General features: G+C 41.6%; 1 protein-coding gene across 2 annotated transcripts in view; it reads right to left on the reverse strand.

Moving 5' to 3' along the window:
* Positions 1-25,949, reverse strand: part of LOC134347866 (cell adhesion molecule DSCAM-like) — an 804,792-nt gene that overhangs the window by 55,655 nt on the left and 723,188 nt on the right. For both annotated transcript variants that reach the window (XM_063050412.1, XM_063050413.1), the window contains 2 exons: positions 16,779-17,069; positions 2,002-2,178 (listed from right to left, as the gene is read on the reverse strand). In XM_063050412.1, coding sequence (XP_062906482.1) covers positions 2,002-2,178; positions 16,779-17,069 — 468 coding nt within the window. The remainder of the gene's footprint in view (positions 1-2,001; positions 2,179-16,778; positions 17,070-25,949) is intronic.

The following is a 25,949-nucleotide window of genomic DNA, read 5'->3' on the forward strand; positions in this document are numbered from 1 at the left end:
ACAAAAATTAACAGCAATTTGATTCATAAAGCTCCCCTAGGAATATTAAACGTCTCTGCAGGAAGCAATGTCATAAAAAATTTAACCAAATATAACACCGAGTCAGGGAAAGAGTTATAAGAATAGATTTCTGCATTCTTGGTCAAGGAGCTAGCTTCTAAGGAGTATCTCAAATGAATAGAAACAGATGGAGAGCACTGGGATGGTGATGGCCATGGAATCTTCAAGACTGCTGGCTGATTGATGATGAAGGGATTAAAACCTGGACTGTAGAAGGCTAGATTTGAAAGGTTAGGACTATGGCAGTGAGCCGTTTAAGAACATTGACATAGATCACAGAACATGGAACAGTAAAGCTGAGGAACAGGCTCTTTGGCCAATGATGTTGTGCCAAACTCATTAAGCTAGGATTTAAAAGTCAAACTAATCTCTTCCATCTCCATAATGTCCATATCCCTCCATTCTATGCATATTAATGAGCCTGTCTAATTTCCCTTCAAATACTTTAATTTACAAACCATTGAAGAAACAATTTTCAGAAACAACAGCTTGAATTGCAAGCTAGTTCCTCAGTTTGGGAACGGGGAAGGATAATTCATGACGGACTCTTTGAAGTTAGGGACTGTTTGGTATAAACTTGCTATGAAGTCTCAACATTGCTTTTCCAATATGGACAGGCAAATGCCTCCACTACCACCCCTGGCATTCCAGACATCCATCACTTTTGGTGTAAAAAACCAGCTCTGCCCATCCCCTTTGAATTCCACCCTCTCACATTAAATGCATTGCCCCCTAGTATTAGAATTTCGATCCTGGGAAAATGATACCAGCTGTGTATGCTTTCTAAGCCTCTTGTTATTTTATAAACTTCTGTCAGGTCTGCACTCAGCCTCTGACACCTGGAAGGACAGAACACTAGTGCAAGCTGTCCTGATAGCATATACCGTCTAATCAAGGCAGAGTCCCGGGAAACCCCTTCCACATCTTTTCCAAAGCCTCTCCTTTTTATAATGGGGCAACCAGAACTGAATGCAATTCTCCAGATGTGGCCTAAGCGGTATTTTATAAAGCTGCAACATAACCTTATGACTCTTGAGTTCAATACTATATTAGTTCTGATGGAGGGTCTTGGCCAGAAACATTGACAGTTCATTTCCCTCCATAGATGCGGCCTGATCTGCTGAGCTCCTCTAGCATTTTGTGTGTGTTGGTCTGGATTTCCAGCATCTGCAGAACCTCTTGTGCTTAAGCATGCCATATCTCTTCTTTACCACCTTATCAAGCTGTGTAACCAGGAGACATAAGATGAAAAGGAAAGTGGGAGACTGGGAGGAAGAGAGATGTGGGGGGAGAATCCCATGTCATGAGGCTCAGGTACCTGAATGGAGAGCAAACAGAGGTGAGGGTTTGAAATTAGAATCATGCTAAAGCCCAGGACTGAAGGAGCCCCAAGACCTGGTCTGTTCTGGTCACCTACCCACAGGAAAAATATCAGTAAGATTGAAAAAGTGCAGAGAAAATTTACAAAAATTTTGCCAGAACTGAAGGACTTGAGTTATAGGGAAAGGTTGAATAGTTTAGGACTTGATTCTCTAGAGCATAGGAGACTGAGGGAAGATTTGATAGAGATATACAATATTATGAAGGGTAGGGATAGGTTAAATTGAGACTGAGATCGGGTGAGACTAGAACCAGATGTTATGGGTTAAGGGTTAAGGGTGAAGGGTGAAATGTTTAAGGAATACATGAGGTAGAGCCTTTTTATTCAGAGGGAAATGAAAGTGTGGAATGAGCTGCCGGGAGATTAATAGTTTGGCAGAGACTAGATGGGCTGAAGAGCCTGTTTCAGTGCCGTGGTGTTCTATGACTCTGTTTCAGAGGGTTCAGGACTGGTGGAGGTTACAAAGATAGGGCAGATCATATGCAGAGAGTTATAAACATGTATAAGGAGTGATGGGCTAATCTTTAAGCATACAACGAGCTTTCTAAATGGCTTCTTACCCCTCAGTCTCTTCAGGCGCTGCTCCCTCCGGCGCCTTCGGACCACAAGCAGTAGGGCAAAAAGGAGCAGGGCAGCCAGAAGGATGCAGGAGATCGTCACCAACATCTTCAGCTCCTCGTTGGTTGCCATTCCATCCTCAGTCTGGACCACTGATTTTATCAATGGTGGAATTGTGCCTGTGCAATTGAAGTTACAATATTAATTGCTGAGGTATAAAAGAGCAATTTTTCTTTTAGAAAGTCCGATTTATGATTAACATAGTGAAGAAATAATTCCATTTAGGACAGGAGTTCCCAGCCTTTTTTATGCCATGGACTAATGCCATTAAGCAAGGTGTCCATGGATTCCAGGTTAGGCACTCCTGATTTAGGAACTTGACACGCTGCAGAAACACCTCAAGATACTTCCTTCAGTGAAGGACAAATCCTAAGGAAAGGCGTGTGAAGGTGGAGCTTAACTTTACAATGGAGAGTGAAGTCTCTGGAATTAAATCAGGTAGTGGTAATCCAGCACACTATTGCCTTAGAATTCTGTCACGCAAATTCTGTTACAAATTCTTTCTTGTCCTAATATAGAAGAAAGGTGCATTGTAAGCAGATCATGTGTGATCTAATCTGAATGGCAGATCAGTCTATTTCCATGTGCATCTCTGGTGCCAACAGATCAGAAGGCTGGCGGTTCATATCTCAGTCTAAAGGCTTACAGCCATGCTCGATCATCATAGAATGTTGGGCAGAGAGAATCGTCCTTGGATACCCTAAAGCACTAATTTTCATTTCATCGTGCCATGCAGTATAGCAGTGGAATTTATGGTTCACCACATTCCACGCCCATCACTGTTTACACAAATCCCATTTTATTCACCCCACACTCTACACAATTCTGCCAGACTGGCCGAACAATCAACAGTCCCAGGATTTATGAAAGCAAATACTCACTGAGAGTATTCCTGTAAATGTTTTAAACTTCTACATTGACAGACCTTCCAAGGTTGCTCAGAAGTCAGACCACCAACTGAGTAGCAGCAAAATGGAATTCACTGCAGTGAATAAAATGTCTGCCAGTTACTCAAGCTGATCTTGCACCACAATTATATTTGATCTTTAAGACTTCATTATTTTGGGGGGTAATTTTTAATTGACATACATTGACATCACTATGGTGGTGTTCCATCAACCATACCTGAAAATGTTAATAGCCACATTACAGTGTTTTGTTTAACATTAAAAAAAAATTGCAAAGTGCTTTAAAATTGAGATAATGTGTTAGGTTCACTCAAGCAAGGTAAAAACCTGAGAGTTGTATGATTTATAGGCAGAATTAAACCATATTCTCAAAAGCTCTATACTTAAGGAGCATTGTAAATGCATTGGCATTTAAGACAATTTAGTTTCATTCCTGGTTGCCATAGGAACACAAGATAATGAACAGTACTTAATAGATAGAGACTGAAGGTATCTTTCCATTGAAAGCATATGAGAAGTGCCTCCTGTACATGTTTTCAAGAGTGATCATTTAAATACATATTGTTCCTACTGATTTACATTGTATTTAATATATCACTGTAATAATGACGAGGATTGCGACTTGCCTATAACTTACCCAACATGTGAAACTTTATTGATTCAACCCCATTTACCAGGTCTGGTTGTTACTAAATTACCATTATCAGGACATTCGAGTCTTGATGAGGTGTACTGGCCCAAAACTTCAACTGTTTATTCTGTCTGACATTCAGCATTTTGTATGTGTTGCTCTGGTTTCCAGCATCTGCGGAACCTCTTGTGCGTATGATGTGGTCAGTACTGTTTTTCCAGGAAGTGGTTGAGAATGAACTTCCATGGAGAATTTTTCACACAGTCTTATGTCTAGTTTGATGGCAAGACCCAGGATTCAGATTCAGATTCGGTTTCACTTATCATCTGTACATCGAAGTACAGAGCGAGATGTGCCGTTTGCCTTAACAACAAAGGATGTGCTGGGGGAAGCCCACAAGTGTTGCCACACATTCCAGTGCCAACACAACGTGCCCATATGGTGTACGCATAGAATATGTCCAAGCAATGTAAAAGGATAAGAAACGGGAGCTGAAATTTGCCACTGGAGCCCACAGTTGGCTAACCATTGCTGACATCGTCACTTGCCTCAGTTTCATTTTAAGTACCTGAACACATAAATGCTGATCTCCAGTAGTTTAATAATCTGTCTGCCTTAGCCCTGAATAAACAACTACACAAGGAAATAGGCATACGACTAGGGTACTTGGTCCCTCAAGCCCATTCAATATGATCTTGGCTGATTTTTCATGGCCCTCTACTCTTGTTCTATGCCAGTTCCATTAACCCTCATTTTTTTGAACTTTCAAATATTTAACTGTCTCTGCCTTACGCATATCCATTGAGCCACCCTCATCACAGTTGGGGCAAAGAAGACCAGAGATTCACTATACTCTCAGAATAGAAATTTTTCAAATACCTCAGTTTTAAATGACTGGTCCTTTATTTTGTAATTATAAACATTAGCAAGTTTTTGGTCATTCTGTCCAACAAAGCCTGTCACTTTTCCATTCACACAGTGTGTTGAAATTACCACTGAGTTTTGATTTGAAAGTCTCTAAGATACTACTCTCAACTGCACAACTAGGTAGTTTGTTCCATGTGTCCACAGATCGCTGTGTAAAGAAATGCTTCCTGATGTCAATCTGAAATCTTCCTTTAACCAGTCTCTACCTATGTCTTCACGTCCTCGTTGATGGATTGATTTTGAAGTTGCGGCTGGCATCCACCTTACTTATACCCATAATGATATTGAACACTTCTATCATGTCTCCTCACATTCTCTGACTACTAAGGCTAAAAAGATTTAATTCTTTCAATCTTTCTTCATAGGTCATACCCTGCAAACTTGGAATGAGTCCAGTCACCCTTCTCTGAACTCTCCCCAGTGCCTTCACATCCCTCACACAATATGGAGACCAAAATTGTACACAGTACTCAAGGTTAAGCTTCACAAGTACATTATACAGCTTAAGGAGAACTTCTCTGGACTTGAACTCCACTGAGTGCACTATATAGCACAACATTCTATTAGCCTTCCGAATCGCTTTTGTGCGTTGTCTAGATGTTGATAGTGATGAGTCTACCAGGACAGCCAAATCCTTCTCATTGCGTGAACTTTCTAATGCAAGGCCCTCCATTGTATATTTATACAGTATCTAAAATTTTTACTTCCTGGATGTAATACTTCACATTTACTTACATTAAGTTTCATCTGTCATTTATCTGCCCACATCTGGATTTTGTTTAGATCTAACTGTATTGATTCTACTGCCTGAATGTTATCAGCTTGTTCCCCTAATTTTGTGTCATTGGCAAACTTTACTTGTTTATTTGTTATGTGCTTATCCAGATCATTAATGTAAATTAAAAACAGCAGTGACCCCAAAACCAGTCCCTGCAGAACCTCACTTTCAACATCATCTAGATGTGAAAGTGATCCTCTCTCTATAACTTGTTGTTTTCTGTTTCTGCACCCATTCGCACACCTTACCCTGAATGCCTACCTCCTGTAATTTGATTATTAACCTCTCGTGGGGTACATTGTCAAAAGCCTTTTGAAAGTCCAAGTAAATGATATCAACCACTCTATTGTTATCATAAATTTTAGTTGCCTCTTCATTGAACTCCAGCATGATTTCTCCTTTCTGAACCCATGCTGGCTTTTTGCTAACAGACCTGTTCATATCATCTGCTTTTCCATCTCACTCTTTATTATTGTTTCCATTATCTTACCTTTGATACACATTAAGCTCGCTGGTCTATGGTTACCAGGGTCAGTGTGGTCACCCTTTTAAGTACCAGGACGTTAGCCCATTTCCAGTCCTTAGGGACTTCACCAGTCTTCAATGACTTTTGAGAAATACATGTTAGGGGTTCACCTCTTGGTTTTGATTCTCCCATTTTTAAAAACATGTTAACACCTACCCTTATAAGTAAAAAATGAACTGCTGGAAGAATCTGTGGAGGCAAAGGACAGGCAATGTCTTAGGTCAGGACCCTCTATCAGGACAGTACCTAGATCGCTCTGAACTTGTTCATTTTCAGTCCTGATGTAGCAATCCAATCCAAAATGTTGATCATTCTTTTACCTCCTAGATGTTGCTTGACCCATTTAGTTCCTGCAGCACTTTCTCTCTTTGCTCCAGATTCCACTATTTGCAGTCTCTTGAAATCCCTTGGGATCATACTTGTTTGTCCTCTTCTCATTGCTGCCATCAGGAAGGGGGTACAGGAGCTTCAGGACTCACACCGCCAAGTTCAGGAACAGTTATTACCTCAACTATCAGTCTATTGAACCAGTGGGAATAACTTCACTCGCCTCGTCATTGAACTGTTCCCACAACTTATGGAATCACTTTCAAGGACTCTTCATCTCATATCTCAATATTTATTAGTTATTTATAATTATATTTCTTTCTTTTTCTATTGTATTTTCAGTTTGTTATCTTTTGCACATTGGTTGTTTTTCCATCCTGCTGGATGTGGTCTTTCATTGATTCTATTATGATTCTTGAATTTACTATGCAGACCCGCAAGAAAATGAATCTCAGGGTTGTATATGGTAACATATATACTTTGATAATACCTTTACTTTGAACTTTGAATAAGATGACTCTTTATCCTTCTAAACTCCACGGAATACAAACCAAAGCTGTCTAGTACTTCTTGATAGCGTAACCCTCTTTGTGCAAGATTTTTCCTGCGTTCCTCCTTTGAAATGCCTCTAATACCCTTTTCAAGGTAAGGAGACAAAAGACATACATGGTTTTCCCACATGGGACTCACTGATACCATGTACAACTTCAGCAAAACCTCCCTATTCTTAAACATCAAACCCATTCGCAATAAAGACCAAATTGTTATTTGTCTTCCTAACTAATTGTTGGACTTGCCTGCCAACTTTTTGAAATTCATACCATAGAACACCTAGATTCCTCTGAACTTCACTCATATACAGTCTCTCTTCACTTAGATAATAACCGACCTTTCAATTTCTCATACCAATGTGCTTGTCATCAGACTTCCTTGCATTAAACTCCATTTGCCAGCTCCTTTCCCAGTCATTTAATCTCTCTCTATCCTGTTCCAGAATCACAATGTCCTCCTCACAACATACCTTTCCATCTAAGTTTGTATCATCGCAAACTCATAAACTTCACACTTCTTCCCCCCACTAGATCATTAATGTAAATTACTTCGTAAAGAATTTTCAAGATACAAAGCTCTTTGAAGGAAGAAAATCCTCCTCATCTCATTCTTATCAGTGGGATCAAAAATGTCCTCGAACTTGGTGGTATGTACTTTCAGGCTTTTGCGTATTTTGCCTGATAGGACGGGGTGGAAGAAAGTACAGCAGGAGTGGAATGAGTCTTGGATGACGCTGGCTGTTTCACTGGAGCAGCAAGAAGTGTAGACAGAGTCCATGGAGGAGAGACCGGTTTCCGTGACGTGCTGGGCACACTGCAGTTTCTTGCGGTCAAATCAAAGATTAAAAACAAATCACACTGGCTCTTCTTGTATGAAGAGTACAAGCAGCATTCATTCCCCAGAAGTGCCAGGTAATGGCCCTTGACAACAAGAGGGAATCGAACAACTTACTCACCCTGCAAACAGCCTTTACCAAAAGCTCCTTTATGAAAATTGATAGGGCTTTTGCAACAAAGACTTCACAGCATTTTAAATGTTTCTTCCTCAGTCAGTTGATCTGATCAATCATTCTAGTTCGATCCCCATTCCTCTCTTTCTATTATCCCCGTCACTACACTGCCATGTAGACAAATTAAGCCGCTTTTTATAAAGCTGTTTACATTGTAAATACCCTGCTGGTATTTATTTTTTTATGAAAATTTTGTTCCATATCCATCTGTTAATAACTCACTTTATTAGTTTTATTTTTTATTTTTATATAATCCTTTATAATCATTGAATGTTGATGTTGTTTTGTTGCATTCACACCCTGACCAACACACCAAGCAAAATCCTAATGTATATAAATGTACACTCGGTGTTTATTGTGCACCTGCTCGTTAATGCAAATATCTAATCAGCCAGTCATATGGCCAGAACTCAATGCATAAAAGCATGCAGGCATGGTCAAGAGGTTCAGTTGTAAATAACAGAAACTGGGGTGCACAATGTTCAATTCAGCAAATGAATCAGTCTCTCCAGCACGCATTGAGACAGACGTAAACAATAGCTTGGCATGGACTGATAGGCAGTGAGAACAAATGAGGTACTTATGAAGTATAAGAAATGTGAGAGAACACTTAAGAAAAAAATCAGGAGGGCTAAAAGAAGGCACAAGGTTGTTCTAGCAGACAAGCTGAAGGAGACTCCTAAGGGATTCTACAGATATATTAAGAGCAAAAGGGCTGCAAGGGATAAAATTGGTCCTCTGGTAATCTATGCATGGAGCCAAAAAAGATGGGGGAGATCATAGGTGAATTTTTTTGCATCTGTATTTACTCGGCAGATGGATACAGATTCTATAAAAGTGAGGTAAAGCAGCAGTGACGTTATGGACCCTATACAGATTACAGAGGAGGGGATGTTTGCTGTCTTGACACAAATTAGGGCAGATAAATCCCCAGGGCCTAACTTCAAGGGGTTCAATTGCTTGGCATTAAAGATGTGGTAGGAAGTTGGTTTAGACATTGGCTTTGTGGGAGAAGCCAGAGAGTGATAGTAGATGGTTACCTCTCTGACTGGAGGCCTGTGACTAGTGGAGTGCCTCAGGGATCAGTGCTGGGTCCGTTGTTATTTGTCATCTATATCAATGATCTGGATGATAATGTGGTTAACTGGATCAGCAAATTTGCAGATGACACCAAGATTCGGGGTGTGGTGGACAGTGAGGAAAATTATCAGAGCTTGCAACAGGATATGGACCAGCTGAAAAAAAGAACTGAAAAATGGCACATGGAATTTAATGCAGACAAGTGTAATATGTTGAACAATGGTAGGACCAGCCAGGACAGATCTTATGCAGTTAATGGTAGGGCACTGAGTAGTACAGTAGAACAAAGGGATCTGGGAACACAGGTCCATAATTCATGGAAAGTGGCATCACAGGTAGATAGGGTGGTAAAGAAAGCTTTTGGATTTTGACCTTCATAAATCAATGTATGGGATTTAATGTTTAAGTTATATAAGACATTGGTGAAGCCTGATTTGGAGAATTGTGTGCAGTTTTGGTCATCTACCTACAGAAAGGATGCAAATAAGGTTGAGAGAGTGCAGAGAAAATTTACAAGGATGTTGCCAGGTCTGGAGGACCTGAGTTATAAGGAAAGATTGAATAGTTTAGGACTTTATTCCATAATACGTAGAAGGTTGAGAGGAGATCTGATAGAGGTATACAAAGTTATGAGGGAGGGGTATAGACAGAGTAAATGCAAGCAAGCTTTTTCCACTGAGGTTGAGGTCATAGGTTAAGGGTGAAAGGTGAAAAGTGTAAGAGGAAAATTCTTCACTCAGAAGGTCGCGGGAGTGTGGAATGAGCTGCTAACACAAGTGCTGCATGCAAGCTCAATTTCAACTTTTAAGAGAAGTTTGGATAAGTACATGGATGATAGGGGTGTGGACTGCCATGGTCTCAGTGCAGGACAATGGGAATAGGCAGTTTAAATGGTTCAGGATGGACTAGGTGGGCCAAAGAGCCTATTTCTCTGCTATAATTTCTATGACTATGATTTCTGCAGGCAGCTCATTCCACACTCACACCACTCTTTGACGGTACTGTTGATGAGACTTACCATTACTTTGGTGCTCATAAAAATAAAGACTTATCTTTATTACTCAGATGTTCAGTAGATCGAATTATAGTGCGTCATTCTTGGCAAATCAAACTGATGTGTTGGGAGCACAGTGTCGCCATGCTTTTGGCACCAGCATAGCAGGCCCACAGATTCCTAACCCTCACCCTAATCATACATATTTGGATTGCGAGAGCCTGGAGAAAACTCGCTCAGTACAGGCTCTGTACAGACGGCGGCGAGAATCAAACCCCAATCGGGGATCGTGCTGTAATGTGATTGTGCTAACCACTACACCACTGGACCGCGGCATTACTGAGAGTAGACTGAGTGCATCGCAAATTAGACAGACTGGACTTATACTGCTCTCTAGGAATTATTTATATTTGGGCAATTTTCCAAAATGCTGGATGGATGCCAGAGTTATAACTATACTATTGAATCTGTGGAATTCATTGACCCGGGTGTCTGTGGAGGCCAGGTCACTGGGGGCATTTAAGGCAGAAGTTGATTGGCTCTTTATTCCCCTTTCTCTAAACATCTTAAAGCTATGCCCATATTGAGGAAATAATCTCCGGCATGAGGCGACTCATGACTATGAGAAGGAGAAGAGAATTTTGGGGCAGTGGGAATGAATGTTTCCACGCTGTCCTAGTTCAAAGGGCCTGGACCCCTCTTCAATGAATCGAAGGAAGGTTTCTGGGTTAAAATAGTCTAGAATAAACAGGAGGAGATCCGACTCAGAGTCCGAAGAGTCAGTGCTGTTAGTATCCATGTGGAAGTTGCCTCAGAAGCCTTCGAGACTAGAAGACCTGTTTATCCCAGGCCATAAAGAGACCATTTAATCCACACTTAACTGGACCTCTTCTTGCAGAACTTCCTCAGCAGAAGTTAAAATCATGTACGTCTCAAATGTTAAAGAATTGAACTGGAGAAAGCCCTCTGTTAGTTGGGGTCAACCACGGATATTGCGTCCTATGTGATATGCAAGCCAGGGCAGCACAATATGGAGGGCTAACGATTGCCCAGGCAGCAGGCTCCACCTCTCCATGCAGATGATGAATCCAAAGGAATGGGAGAGACCGATACAGTCTGGCCAGTGGCGTTGTAGGAGTTGCCAGTCAGTGTTGAACTCAACGTAGGACTGCCTTAGGAATTCCAGCTATATTTTTCCTTGGGGGTTTACTCCCGAATCCTTCCCCATGAGCGGGATCTCGGCAAGGCAGCGGAGGTTTGAGATCAGAGTTTTCCTTCTCCTAGACGAACTGCCATACATAGCTGGCGAGCCCCATGTGCCCAAAAGAATTGAACTACAGGGATGAGAACAGTACACAATTTATGTCCAATTATGTTATCCGACATTCCACTCTCACTCAGGAAAAGGAATAATAAGATTGTCAGGAAAATAATCAAGAAAACCTTTAAATAACATAGAGAATGCTGGGGTCCTATCACACATACGAGGTTGCTACTAGGCAGCCTACTGCTGCCTGTGAATATTTCCACTGGGACACCAGGGAGCAAGGTGAATTTCCTCATTACCTGTCCTAAGTCATCAGCACAAATCAGATTAGTGTGCACCGATGGAGTTTCCAGTGCACTGCCATTAAATTGATGGAAGATGAATAGCCTTGAGGAAATTCTGACCTGCTGGGTATTGCTGTGCAATCTACCTGTAATATATAAGGCGGTGTTATTTTGCTGCAGTACGTAGGAGGTCAATAGTCTGTAATATATCAAGGAATGCCTTGTAATATGGGGCTGGTAAAGGCTCACTATTGCTTAATAATTTGTATGTGGATGCACTGTTATAGCAGAGCTCAAATAGCACTGAAAGTCTCCTTTCATAACATCAGATTCATTGAGAAGACAGACACAGAAACAGGCCCTTTGACTCAACTACTCCATGCCAAGTTGTTATTCTGAACAGTCACATCAAACCACATGTAGACCATTGCCCTCCATGCCCCTCCCGTCAATGCACTTATCCAAACTTCTTTTAAGTGCTGCATTCAGACCCACGTCCATCAACTCTGCCGGCAGCTCACTCCACATTCACACCACCCTCTGAGGGAGGAAGCTCCCCCTCAGCTTCCTTTTAAATATTTCACTTTTCACCTTTAACTTATGACCTCTAGTTCCAGTCTCACTCAACCTCAGGGGGTAGCCTGCTTGCATTTACCATAAGACTATAAGACATAGGAGCAGAATTAGGCCATTAGGCCCATTGGGTCTGCTGCACCATTCAATCATGGCTGATCCTTCTATCCCCTCCTCAACCCCATACCCTCCCCATAACCTTTGATGCTGGGTCCAATTAAGAACCTATCAAACTCTGCCTTAAATATACCCAACGATCTGTCCTCCACATCTGCCTGTGGTAACAAATTCCACACATTCACCACCCTCTGACTAAAATATCTACACTGCTCATAATTTTACACACCTCCATTAAATCTCCCCTCATTCTCTTACACTCCAGGGAATAAAGTCCTAACCCTTTCATCTTTGCCTATAACTCAGGTTCTCAAGTCCCAGCACCATTCTTGCAAATTTTCTCTGTATTCTTTTAACCTTATTGATATCTTTCCTTTAGGTAGGTGACAAGAATTGCACAAAATACTCCAAATTTGGCCTTATACATTAGCGACGTCTTATACAACTTCAACATTACATCTATACTCAATGCATTGATTTATGAAAGCCATGTGCCAATAGCTCTCCTGAAAACCTTATCTACCTGTGATGTCACTTTCAAGGATTTATGGATCTCTATTCCCCGATTCCCTCTTTTTGATTGTCTCCTGTTATTCCCTATATAATAGCTCTCTTTATGACCCTATCTACCCAGCAAGGACCATGGTCTACTGATTTTTAAGGCTACTTTCCTTCTTTGAGGTAACAAGATGATTAAATCGGCATTTGAATAGTTATGCACTACCAAAAAGAACAGATTTTTAGTCATGTGGAGCACATAAATCAGTGTCAACATCAGAGCTTCTGCCAAGACATTGAGTGTTGGTAAGATGATCTTCTACAGAACAAAAAAAAGCACTGTTATAGTAGAGTATGTTGGCTGCAATCCAAGACGATTTAAATATTATAATAAATACCTCTCCTCCAGGCCTAATGGCACACAAGACAATCCATTCCTTTTATAGTTTTACTTATTCACAACATCATGAAGATCCTAGAGTACATGGGCAGATTGCTAGTGGCAACCCCTTACATGGAGAACAAATGAGACAAAATGGTGTGGCCGGATGTGAAGGGGCATCTATCCTCATTGGAAGGATGTACCTTGCTAGGTGCCGATGCTCACCTCTTGTCTGTTCAGTGTTATCATCTGATGGCAGAGGTTGGCGGTTAGTTAATGTTATGTCTTTATTTAAGAAGAGCTGCAAAGAAAAACCTGAGAACTATAGACCAGTTACTAGAGGGGATTCTGATGGATAAGATATAATTCACTTGGAAAGACAAAATTAATGAGGAATTGCTAGCATGGCTTTGTGCATGGGAGATTACATTTCACAAATTTGATTGATTTTTTTTTAAAAAGCAACTAAACGGTCGATGGGGACAGGTAGATGTAGTCTATTTGGAATTCAGTGAGGAGTTTGCTTAGGTTTACATGGTAGGCTGCTATAGGAATTTAGGTCACAAGAAATCTAGGGAGAGCTTGCTAAATGGACACACAATTGGCTTAAAAGTAGGAAACAGAGGATGATGTTGGAAGATTATTTTTTAGACTGGAGGCCAATGATTAGTAATGTCCCTCAGGGGTAAGCGTTTAATCTATTGTTATTTGTCATCTATGACAACAATTCAGAAGACAATACACTGTTCAAGTCATTGGATATGACTTCAAAATGGACCATAAAACCATAAGACATTTTGTTCCACTCGCATTTTGTGTGTGTTGCTTCGGATTTTCAGCATCTGCAGAATTTCTCATTTTTATACACTCAGTTGCTTAATGAGCAGAATTTGGCCATTTGGCCTGTCGAGTCTGCATAGCCATTCCATCATGGCTGATTTACTATCCCTCTCAATAGGTGGTATCATAGACAGGGAAGATGGTTATCAAGAATTACAGTGGGATCTTGGTCAGCTGCGTAAGTGGATCAAGAAATGGTAAACAGAATTTAATTCGGATAAGTGTGAGGTGCTCCATTTTGGGAAGACAAATCAGGGTAGGGCTTATACAGTGAAAAGTCGGGCCCTGGGGTGTGTTGTAGAATAGAGAAATGAAAGGGTACAAGTACAGGGCCCCTAAGTCTGGTGCCGTAGGTAGACAGGAAGGCGATGAAGGCCTTTGACATGCGTAGTCAGGCCATCGAGTGTATAAACATGAGAAATTCTGAAGATGCTGGAAATCCAGAGCAACACACACGAACTGCTGGAGGAACTCAGCAGGTCCAGCAATATCTATGAAAATGAATAAACAGTGGGCATTTTGGGCCAGGTTTATAAGCCAGGTTCAGTATATGAGTTAGGCTACGGTTGTAGAAGAGGCTGGGGAGGCCACACTTGAAAGATTGTGTCCATGCATATCGTGAATCTTGTTACATTCCCAACCAAAGCAGACTCAGCTTTCTTCAACTGAAACAGTCTGTCATTTAGAGAGAGCTCATTCAGTCAGTGTGAGTCTCTATAGGGTCTGCAAAGCGAAACCCAATAGTATGAATAGCAGCGATGCTTCACTACCAGATGAACCCAACGCCTTCTATGCACGCTTTGAAAGGGAGAACAACTCCAGCTGTGAAGATTCCTGCTGCACCTGATGATCCTGTGATCTCTGTCTCAGAGGCCAATGTTAGGCTGTCTTTAAAGAGAGCGAACCCTCGCAAGGCAGAAGATGGAGTACCCGGTAAGGCTCTGAAAACCTGTGCCGACCAACTAGCGGAAGTATTCAAGGACATTTTCAATCTCTCACTGCTACGGGCAGAAGTTCCCACTTGCAACAATTATACCAGTGCCTAAGAAGAATAATGTGGGCTGCCTTACTGACTATCGCCCGGTAGCACTCACACCGACAGTGATGAAATGATTTGAGAGGTTGGTTATGACTAGACTGGACTTCTGCCTCAGCAAGGACCTGGACCCATTGCAATTTGCCCATCACCACAATAGGTCAATGGCAGATGCAATCTCAATGGCTCTTCACATGGCTTTAGACCACCTGGACAACACAAACACCCATGTCAGGATGCTGTTCATCGACTATGGCTCAGCATTTAATACCATCATTCCCACAATCCTGATTGAGAAGTTGCAGAACCTGGGCCTCTGTACCGCCCTCTGCAATTGGATCCTTGACTTCCTAACTGGAAGACCACAGTCTGTGCGGATTGGTGATAACATATCCTCCTCGCTGACGATCAACACTGGCGCACCTCAGGGGTGTGAGCTTAGCCCACTACTCTACTCTTTGTATACACATGACTGTGTGACTAGACATAGCTCAAATACCATCTACAAATTTGCTGATGATACAACCATTGCTGGTAGAATCTCAGGTGGTGATGAGAGGGTGTACAGGAGTGAGATATGCCAACTGGTGGAGTGGTGCCGCAGCAACAACCTGGCACTCAACGTCAGTAAGACGAAAGAGCTGATTGTGGACTTCAGGAAGGGTAAGATGAAGGAATACATACCAATCCTCATAGAGGGATCAGAAGTGGAGAGAGTGAGCAGCTTCAAGTTCCTGTGTGTCAAGATCTCTGAGGATCTAACCTGGCCCCAACATATTGATGTAGTCATAAAGAAGGCAAGACAGCAGCTATATATTATTAGGAGTTTGAAGAGATTTGGCATGTCAACAAATACACTCAAAAACTTCTATAGTTGTACCGTGGAGAGCATTCTGACAGGCTGCATCACTGTCTGGTATGGAGGGGCTACTGCAAAGGACCGAAAGAAGCTGCAGAAGGTTGTAAATCTAGTCAGCTCCATCTTGGGCACTAGCCTACAAAGTACCCAGGACGTCTTTAGGGAGCAGTTTCTCAGAAAGGCAGCGTCCATTATTAAGGACATCCAGCGCACAGGGCATGCCCTTTTCTCACTGTTACCATCAGGTAGGAAGTACAGAAGCCTGAAGGCACACACTCAGCAGTTCAGGAACAGCTTCTTCCTCTCTGCCATCCGATTCCTAAATGGACTTTGAAGCTTTCATTGTTAATATACAGTATTTCTGGTTTTGCACATTTAAAAAAATTTATTCAATAGATGTAATTGATTTACTTGTTTATTTTTTATTATGTTTTATTTTATTTATTATTTTTCTCTCTCTCTCTGCTAGAGTATGTATTGCATTGAACTGCTGCTGCTAAGTTAACAAATTTCATGTCACATGCCGGTGATAATAAACCTGATTCTGATTCTGTAATTGGTCAGTAACAAGGGTGAACTTTGTTCCTTTGTAGCATGGAGGAATCCATTATATCTTGGCCTGGAGGTTTGATTTGAAGGGTTCTCATTTCATTATACATTTCTAAACCTTATATGACTTGACATGAAAAAAATGGTTTTGAACTTCGGTAGGAGGTTAAAGTCTATAATCCAAAATACAACAGCTATAAAAGACATGTTGCATCAGCTTAGGTTTCCAAGAACCAGTCTGCGTTATTCTTTTCAACAACTACAATCACTGTTCCCTGTAAGCTGTGTGGATGGACAGCTGCAGAGCAACTGAAATGACTTTGCACACATAGCCTTTGTGGCCGGGTAGCTGGGATTGTACTTATATTAAGTGCTAAGCAGTTTCCAGGCCGTGTAAAAATTTCCTGCTCAGAACAATGGTTCGTCTGTGCAGCAGTAAGAACAAATTAGCGGGAACGCTGATGGTAATAGTTCCTGTACCATTGGTATCTGAATAATAAATTTGCTTCTGGTCAAGGAAACCGCATGAGGAACCATTGCATTAAATTAAAAGGAAGTTCCTTAAATCCATGAAGTACTTACTTCCATCATAGTTGAGGGTTGCAAATTCCGTCTGCTTCTCTGTACAGCCAGCACTGTTACACACCTTCATCTGCAGCTCGTACCATGTGGCTTCCTGCAGGTCGTACAGGATGTAGGCTTTGGACAGTGTTGTGCGCTGTGCGGTGGTCCAGACTGTGGTCCCGAAAGGCCGGTGTTCCAGAGTAAACATGGTGATGGGGCAACCACCGTCAATCCAGCCAATGAGGTTCAGCCTGATCCTTGTGCTGTTAATGCTGGAGAACAGGTCCTGCTCCTTGGCAAACTGTGGCTCTACAAGGAGAATAATTAATACTATTACCTTACTTCTATTTATTAAAAAAAATTAATCTTTGTACAAAGCAAACTGCCTTGGATTCCAACTTTGCAGTCTTTGACGTTTTGTTCTGTTGTGTCACTGTTTCCTATTTAGTGTGACTGTATCCTCATTTTAAGAATATATATATGTTCTTTTGTTAAGAATGCTCTACATTCCTCCTTTTGTGAGCACTGTGTATTCACTCTTTTAAAAATTTGTTATATATTCTATATTTAAGTCCATAACATCGACAAATATAGGAGCAGATTCAGCCCACTGAGTTCTTCCCGTCAATCATGGCTGATTTATTATTCTCTCTCAATCCCATTCTCCCGCTTTCTCTCTGTATCCCTGGACACTTTTACGAGTGATTCACCACCCCTCTGGCTAAAGAAATTCCTCTTCATTAAGTTCTCTTTATATTCCCCACTTAAGAAAATTGTTCCTTCCTCTTTTAAGACGTGTATATTCCCTTTGTAAGCATACCATGTGGTGATTCTCTTTTAAAAACACCCTTATAAGGTTGGGGCAGGTACAGACAACAAAGGAGCAAAATTATATTTCAATTTTACTGAACTTTTAATTACTAATATAGGAACTCCATTTTTAGAGTTTACATGCAGAAACACGGAAACTCACCACTACATGAGCTCGGTCTGGGAATATCAAGTGACACTGATTCATATCAATGCCACTATGCAGTCACATATTACAAGAAGGTAAATTTTTCAGGGGAGAGTTCACGAGCATTTGGAGCAAGTAGTTTGGTGTTATAAGTGCAGGTAATTCAGTTTCCATTCCACTGACCCACAGAAACTGCCACTTGTTCTGCAAAACCAAGTGGAAACTACAAACGTTTGTAATATTCAGCTGTAAAATCTCGATTCAAAGACTGCATGAAGGCAACTTGAAGGCCATTTCTGAGGAGTTGTTCTGGCAAAAGATGATTGCAGCATCAGCTTGGTACTCGTGGATCTTAGCCCAGTTCTAGAGCTTTTCCTCTGAGACGCAGAAGCCATCAATTGCTTTGCCCCATTGCTAAAGCTGACACCAACTTTTTATCGGGATGTGGGACTCTGAGGACAGACATTTATTTTGCTGGCTAGAGACTGAGCGGCCGCTGTCGCTGCAGTCAAGCACCTGTCCTCTATGGTGTTGGACAGAAGCATAAGGCAATGCCTCAGATAGGTGGTGTCCATCATTTACGACCACCATTACCCAGGACATGCTCTCTTCTCGTTGCTTCCGTCAGGAAGCAGGTACAGGAGCCTGAAGACACACAATCAACATTTTAGGAACAGCTTCATCCCTTCTGCCATCAGATTTCTGAACAGGCAATGAACTCAGCCGTGCACACCACCTCAATATTTTCCTTTGCTCTCTTTTTCCATTACTTTCTTAACTTAATTTCATATATACAGTGGATTCCGGTTAATTTGGACACATCAGGATCAGTACATTTTGGCCCAATTAGGCAAAGTTTCATGGAAATGGGTAAAAAGTATAAAAAGGACAAACTACTGTCTAACTGAGTAACAAATTGTGTATTTGAAAGGAATAGAGAACAGATTACAGTCACAGATCCCGCATACCGCCTGGGTTGTAGTGTCACTGTAAAGATGAGCATCGCACCAGCTGAATCCATCTCTCACGGTTGTGAGCGAGTTCCTGCGTTGTGGCAAAGCTTTCCCCCGGTCCACTCTGCAATGTTGTCAGTCCATTTCTTCCTCTGTCTGTCCCTTTTTCTTTTTTGCTGCCCTGTTCCCTGAAGAACGGTCTTTGAGAGTCCAATTGATCTTGTTATGTGGCCACACCATCTCAGTTTCCCCTTCTTTACTGTGGACAGTAGATCTTCGTGGTGTCTCATGAGCTTGGTGATGGTTCGTCGTACTTCATTGTTTGAGATGTGGTCTGTATAGGAGGTGCTGAGGAGCCTTCTGAAGCATCTCATTTCTACTGCCTGGATCTTCGTTGCAGTCCTGCTGTCAAAGTCCATGATTTGCATGTGTACAAGGAGAAGGAGAGCACGAGTGCATGCAGGAGTTCCAACTTGGGTCTGAGAGTGAGGTTATTGTCTCTCCAAATGGGTTTTAGTTCAGCCAGCATTGCTGCTGTTTGCACTGTCCTTGCAAGGAATTCAGGGTTTGATTCTTCTTGGTTGATGATGGCGTCCAGATACTTGAACCATTTGACAGTCTCTAGTTCTTGTCCACTGACGGTGAGTTTTGTCATGATTGGCTCCTCACTGTTTCTCATAAGCCTGGTTTTCTCTGTGCTGGTCTCCATGCCATATCTGGTAGATGTATTGGAGTAATATAAAGCTGTCCATTTGTTCTACTGTATATATTTCTTATTGTAAGTCATAGTTTTAAAAAATATATCGCACTGTACAGCTGCCACAAAACAAAACATTTCAGGAAATACACCAGCAACGTTCGATCTGATTCTGATTCCACAGGCCCTTGCAGGAGTAAGTACTTTATTTGAGACAGCTGATTTTTAAGAACAGTGCAACATTTCCAGGATATTTCTACTGAGATTATTACATTGTAAATACATGCTGCTAGTCAAAATGTTTGTTGTGAGGCGTCTATTGTGGTAGTATAGTGGGTAGTGCTTGTCGCTCTCATGCTCAGCTTCCACCACTGGCTAGCAGGCTCACGAACAGGAGAGCTGAACGTGTAAGTCTCTCCCTGCCAGGACACAGCCTCTTCAACAGCAAGCCTTGCGTAGTGCCTCCTCACTGGCAACACACAGAAACTGAACTTCTTTTGGACTCAGGCTGAACTACAGAGGACGGGGAGAGGTCTGGCCCCTGCACACATAGGACTCAGGCCCACCGGCATGTGGACACACCCTGGTGCTCATGAACCAGATCCCCAGCTATGGGTAAATAGCCCGGCTGCCTTGTGGGCAGTCTCCGGAGAGACGAAGGCTATTGGAGTAAACCCAGACAGCAAATCCGGAGTGGAGCCCCTAAGGTGGCTGGATATCATTGAATGTCTTTCCAGCAGCTCCTGCAGCCAAATGTATAGCTTCATAAGCTTTCCTTTGGACTACACTGGTGAGGCTGAGAGGGGGATCTTGACAACTGGGCATCTCAGCATCTCCAGGTTTGTGATGATGACCATCATCATCCATTTTCCTTTGAGACAGACGGATGCCAACCAATTTATGTATTTATGCGCACTTTATTCCATATCTATATTTCTAATTTTATTCTATATAATTACTTATTCTTTATAATTGTTGAATATTGATTTTTTTTTGTTGCCTGCCTTGTCATCAATAAATTCCTGATATGTGTAAATGTATATAGCAAATAAAATTGATCCTCCTCCTCCTCCTCATTTGCAGAGTTTAGAAAAAGTTAAAGGCTTGGTGATAACTAAGTTTACCAATCCGTTATTTTACTAGATTCTACTCAGCATTACTATTCCCTGGAGGTGGAGGTGTTGCCCAAAGATTGGAATCTATATTGCTACAAAACATATTATTGCTGTAATTTATTTCCTTAATCTCACAAGCAGAATAATTGGGGAAACAGTTAAGACCAATTCTGCTTACAAACAATGAAATATTAAATGAGAAAGGGCCATTCCTGGAAAGGATAATTGCAATTGTGACAGTTGTGACAATAGTGACAGGAGGTTACTGAGCATATAAGCACTAGCAATTAGGTCCAGATATGAAAAATGGTAGTCAGACAAATTGGCCTATAGTAGAAGATAAAAATGTTAAGATATTTACGAGAGTTAAAATGATGAATTTAATGCTGTTGTCTCTAAATTCATGAAGCATTTGTATTAAAGTGGATGAATTAACAACGCAGGCGGGTGTAGATACAATGTGATTGCCTTTAAGGATGAATGGCTGCAGAACAACCTGGACTGGGAGCCAAATGCGCAAGTAAGTTCGATATTTAGAAAGGACAAGCAAAATAGTAACTACGTTGATATCGTTAGTGAAGGATGAGGTCAGTACAATAGAGAAGTACAGCACAGAAAAAGGCCCTTCAGTCCATCTAGTCCATGTTGAAATATTTAAACTGCCTCCTACTCCCATTGACCTGCGCTGGGACCATATCTCTACCATTTATGTACCTATCCAAACTTCTCTTAAACATTGAAATTGATCTTGCGTGCACCACTTGTAGCGGAATTCCATACTCCTACAACTCTCTGAGTGAAGGAGTTTCCCCTCATGTTCCCCTTAAACTCCTCACCTTTCACCTTAAGCTAAGACCTCTGGTTGTAGTCCCACCCAACTTCAGTGGCAACGGTGAGTAAGAATGTTAGTTCAGAAGATCAATCTGTGTGGAGCTAAGAAGCCCTGAGAGGCAGGAGACAATGATGACAAGCAACACACACAAAAAAAATGCTGGTGAATGCAGCAGGCTAGGCAGCATCAATAGGAAGAGGTACAGTCGACGTTTCAGGCCGAGACCCTGTGTCCTGACGAAGGGTCTCGGCCCAAAATGTCGACTGTACCTCTTCCAATAGATGTTGCCTGGCCTGCTGCATTCACCAGCATTTTTAGTGTGTGTTGCTTGAATTTCTAGCATCTGCAGATTTCCTCATGTTTGCAAGGCAATGATGACTGTTGTCTATAGGTATCCACCCAATAAGGGATAGGATCAAAGAATAAATTCAGAATGCACCTAGCAAGAATGCTATGAACTGGCCAAACCAAATCAGCAATAAAGCTAAGGAGGAAGAATTCAGGTAAAGCAGCAGGATGAGTTATTCAGCCAGCTAGGGAGCAGATTATGCTATACAAGGTACTGCGCAGTGAGAAGGATTAATTGGGGCAGCAGGGTAGCGTAGCGGTCAGTGTTCCTGGTTCCTGCTGCCCTCTGTAAGGAGTTTGTACGTTCTCCCCGTGACCGTGTGGGTTTCCTCCAGGTGCTCTGATTTCCTCCCACAGTCCAAAGACATAGAGATTGGTCAGTTAATCGGACACATGGGTGTAATTGGGCAGTGGGTGTTCATTGGGCTGGAAAGGCATGTTATCGCTCTGTCTCTCTGCATACGTAATTAATAATCTTGTAGTGTGGAGTCTTGTAATAGTGAAGAGTGACTATAACGTGATAGAGGTCTTCACTGAGGTGGAGAGTGAAATAGTTTAATCTGAAAGCAGGATCTTAAATCTAACAAAAAATGAAGGTATGAGGATGTCAACTAGCTATGACTGGGAAACTCTATTAATGTTCATGGCAATGATAAGGTAAGGGCTAACATTTATGGAACAAATACAAGAGCTTCCGTGGTCATAAATTCTGTTTGGTGTAAAAATACAAAACAAACAGTGAGCTAAAAAATAAATTACAAGTCATAAAAATACCTAATGAAGAAGCAAGTCTGAAGTTTGGGGAAGGGAGTTTAGGTTTTGGTAAAGAATAAATGAGTTTATTAAGAGAGCAATAAAAAGAATATGAGAGTAAATGCAGGGTATAAAAAAGTAGATAATAAGAGCATCTATAAATATATAAATAGAAAGAAATCAGTGTCAAATGCAGAGCCCTACAGTTAAAAAATGAAGTTCATAATAAGCAACAGGGAAAAGGCAGAGAACATAAACAAATGCTTTAGTTCTGTCTCCATCAAAGAGGATACAAGTAATTTTCCACGGATCTTAAAGAACCAAGAGTATGTTGAAGGTGAGGAACTAAAGAAAATTAGCACTAGGTCAAAAAGTTTGCACTAGCTAACTTGGAAGAATGAGACTTAAACTTTCAGAAATTTTGACAGATCTAGACACGCTGGATGTAGGGAGGATGTCTGCCTGGCTGACTTAGCGGTTATCATCTCAGGATATGGGGTAAGATATTAAGGTCTGAAATGAAGAGTAATTTCTTCATTCAGGGACTGGTGAAACTTTGGAATTTATTACCACAGAAATTTACAGAGGTGAAGCTCCCAGATATGCTTAAGAAAGAGGAGCATAGCTCTTAGCGTAATACTTTACAGTGCCAGTAATCAAGATTCAATTCCCTCTGGGGTCTGTAAGGAGAAGTACATTCTCCCCATGAGTGCCTTGGCTTCCTCCCACATTCCAAAGATGTACAGGTTAATACGTTGTGGACAAGCTATCTTGGTGCTGGAAGCATGGCGACGCTTCTGGGCTGTCCTGTACATCCTTGGACTGTGTTGGTCATTGACAATGCACTTCACCATATGTTTTGGTGTCTCAACGTACATATGACAAAAAAAATCTAATCTTTAAAAATCTTTTAATCTTTAGAAAAATTTCCAAATGCAAAAGGCATTATGGGACACTGACAGGGAGGTAGGTGGTAAGCTATGATTACATTCAGTGGCTGAATACGTCCTCTGAAGCTGTTCTAACTGTGCTTCTATCTCCAATGCCTGAGTAACTTTTAAGGCCTTAAGAAGAAACAACTATGAGCACAGGCATCCAGCGGCAAGCAGATGGCAATTCTTGCTTGGCAACAGGAATTCTATCAAACAATAGTTTCTCCTGAGCTTAGAAAAAAAGAGGCAGGAACAGACACTTCTGAAATGTGAGGACTTGTGTACCTCCTGTACCTAATAAAGTGGCCACTGAGTGCATATTCATGGCTTTCTGCAGCTGTAGCCCATCCACTTCAAAGTTCAATGTGTTGTGCATTCAGAGATACTCTTCTGCACACCCTTGAGGGGTTTTCATGCACAGAACAGAACAGCTGTTCACTGGATTTTTTTTGTTTCTTGCACCATCCTCCATAAACTGCTGTGCATGAAAATCCCAGGGGATTAGCAATCACTGAGATACTCAAACCACCCCATCTGGCACCAACAACCATTCCACAGTCAATGTCAAGATCACATTTCTTCCAAATTCTGATGTTTGATCTGAACAACAACTGAACCTCTTGACCACGTCTACATGCTTTTATGGCTAATTAGATATTTGCATTAATAAGCAGGTATAAAATAAAGTGGCCACTGAGTGAATATCCTCAATAGATAATCATTGAATCATTTTACTATGTCACCATATGTCACCCTGTGATTCTTTTTTTGCAGGCATTCGCAGCAAAGCAAAGAAATACAATAGTATCAACGAAAGACAACACACAAAGTCTGACAAACAACCAATGTTCAAAAGAATACAAACTATGTAAATACAAAAAAAAGCAATCAATAAATAATTAAATTCATACGAACATGAGTTGTTGCATCCTTGAAAGTGAGTCCATAGGTTGTGAAATCAGTTCAGCGAGGTGAGTGAAGTTATTCATGCAGGTTCAGGAATTTGATGGTTGAAGGGTAATAACTGTTCCTGAACCTGGTGGTGTGGGACCTAAGGCTCCTGTACCTCCTCCCTGATGGCAGCAGCAAGAATCGACCAACACCTGGATGCTAGAGGTCCCTGATGACGGATGCTGTTTTCCTGAGGCAGTGCTACTTGTAGATGTGCTCAGTGGTGGAGAGGGCTTTGCCTTTTATGGACTGGGCTGTACTTACCAGTTTTATTTAGGGATACCTGTACTTAACCATGGTTGAAGACAAAGCAGCTTGTACACTGCCTCATGGTCCCCAAATGCTCACCTTGCCTCTCACAGCAGAGAATGGTTGCACTTAATATTTATTTCAATATTTCCATTTACTAATTATAAAAATAAATCATGTGGGAAAGAAACGCAGGCCAAAGCTTCTGCTGTCATCTTTTCCATAGCTGACAATGATGCATACCTGCTGTGGCAGTATGGAACATTTTGCTGAATACTGGCCCCATTTCCCGTATGACTTTACTATTTCCATTGTTCTGTTCTGATATGGTTTTTTTTGCATTCTAATTTGCTGCTTTTGATTTCAAGGGCAGGGTATCACCAAATGAATCAGAGTTTTGCCTCCCCCTGCTGGATATATCTAAAAACTGATTTTGTAAAAGCTAAACACAAAATAATGAATATTGCCTGTTTTCTCTGGCACTCTTAAAAATCTGGATCAACCTGTCCAAAGTTCAAAGTACATTTATTATCAAACTTCTCCACGGATTGTCACCTTGTCGTGGTGGAGAAGCTTGTGTGGTCCTGTGATCCCGAGAGCGATGCCGTCTGGAGCTATGCTCCTGGTAGGGTCACCCATGGAGGTAAGGTCGAGGGTGAGGTCCCTGACAAAAAACAATCCAGCTAAGACCTCAACAGTGGAACAGACAGTCGAAGTTACTTTGAACTCAACGGCTGTGAAGGCAGATGAAGGCTGCAACAAATCCATCAGCTCCAATCGTCGTGGTTTCCATGCCATTGGAATTAGTTGGTTGATTTGTGAAGTATCACGTGCTTCTTCGAGTACAACATCAAGTACACGTTAAACAAATACATGCACTCTGTGGGCCACTTCTTCAGAATAAAGACCATCATCCTCGACCTCGAGCGATAGCCACAACGAGGATTATCAAAGTATGTATAAGTTATACAACTTGAGATTCGTCTGCTTACAGACAGCCACAAAACAAGAAACTCAAAAAATCCCATTAAAAAAGATCAATGCGCAGAGTGAAAACACACACACATTGTGCAAACATTAGGAACAAGCAACATCATTCAGAATGAAAGTGAGTCCATAGACACACAGCGGGAGCAGGCCCACAGCCTCACCCTCACCCTCAGTTCATCACACAGCGGGTCAAATCATCGCGGAGCTCGCCGACAGGAGCAGCTGGAGCAATCCCTCAGTGTCGCGGAGAGCGGAGCAAATCCCAGCCTCAAATGCTACGGAGCAACGAACACCTGCAGAGCCAGAGGCAGGATCCACAGTTTGACAGAAACCACTCTTCACGAGGAATATGAATTCCTGCAGCTCTGGTTTGGCATCCCAGCCACCATGAAGCATTCAGCTCACAGAATT

Source organism: Mobula hypostoma, chromosome 6, assembly GCF_963921235.1.
Source record: "Mobula hypostoma chromosome 6, sMobHyp1.1, whole genome shotgun sequence".
Taxonomy (NCBI): Eukaryota; Metazoa; Chordata; class Chondrichthyes; order Myliobatiformes; family Myliobatidae; genus Mobula; species Mobula hypostoma.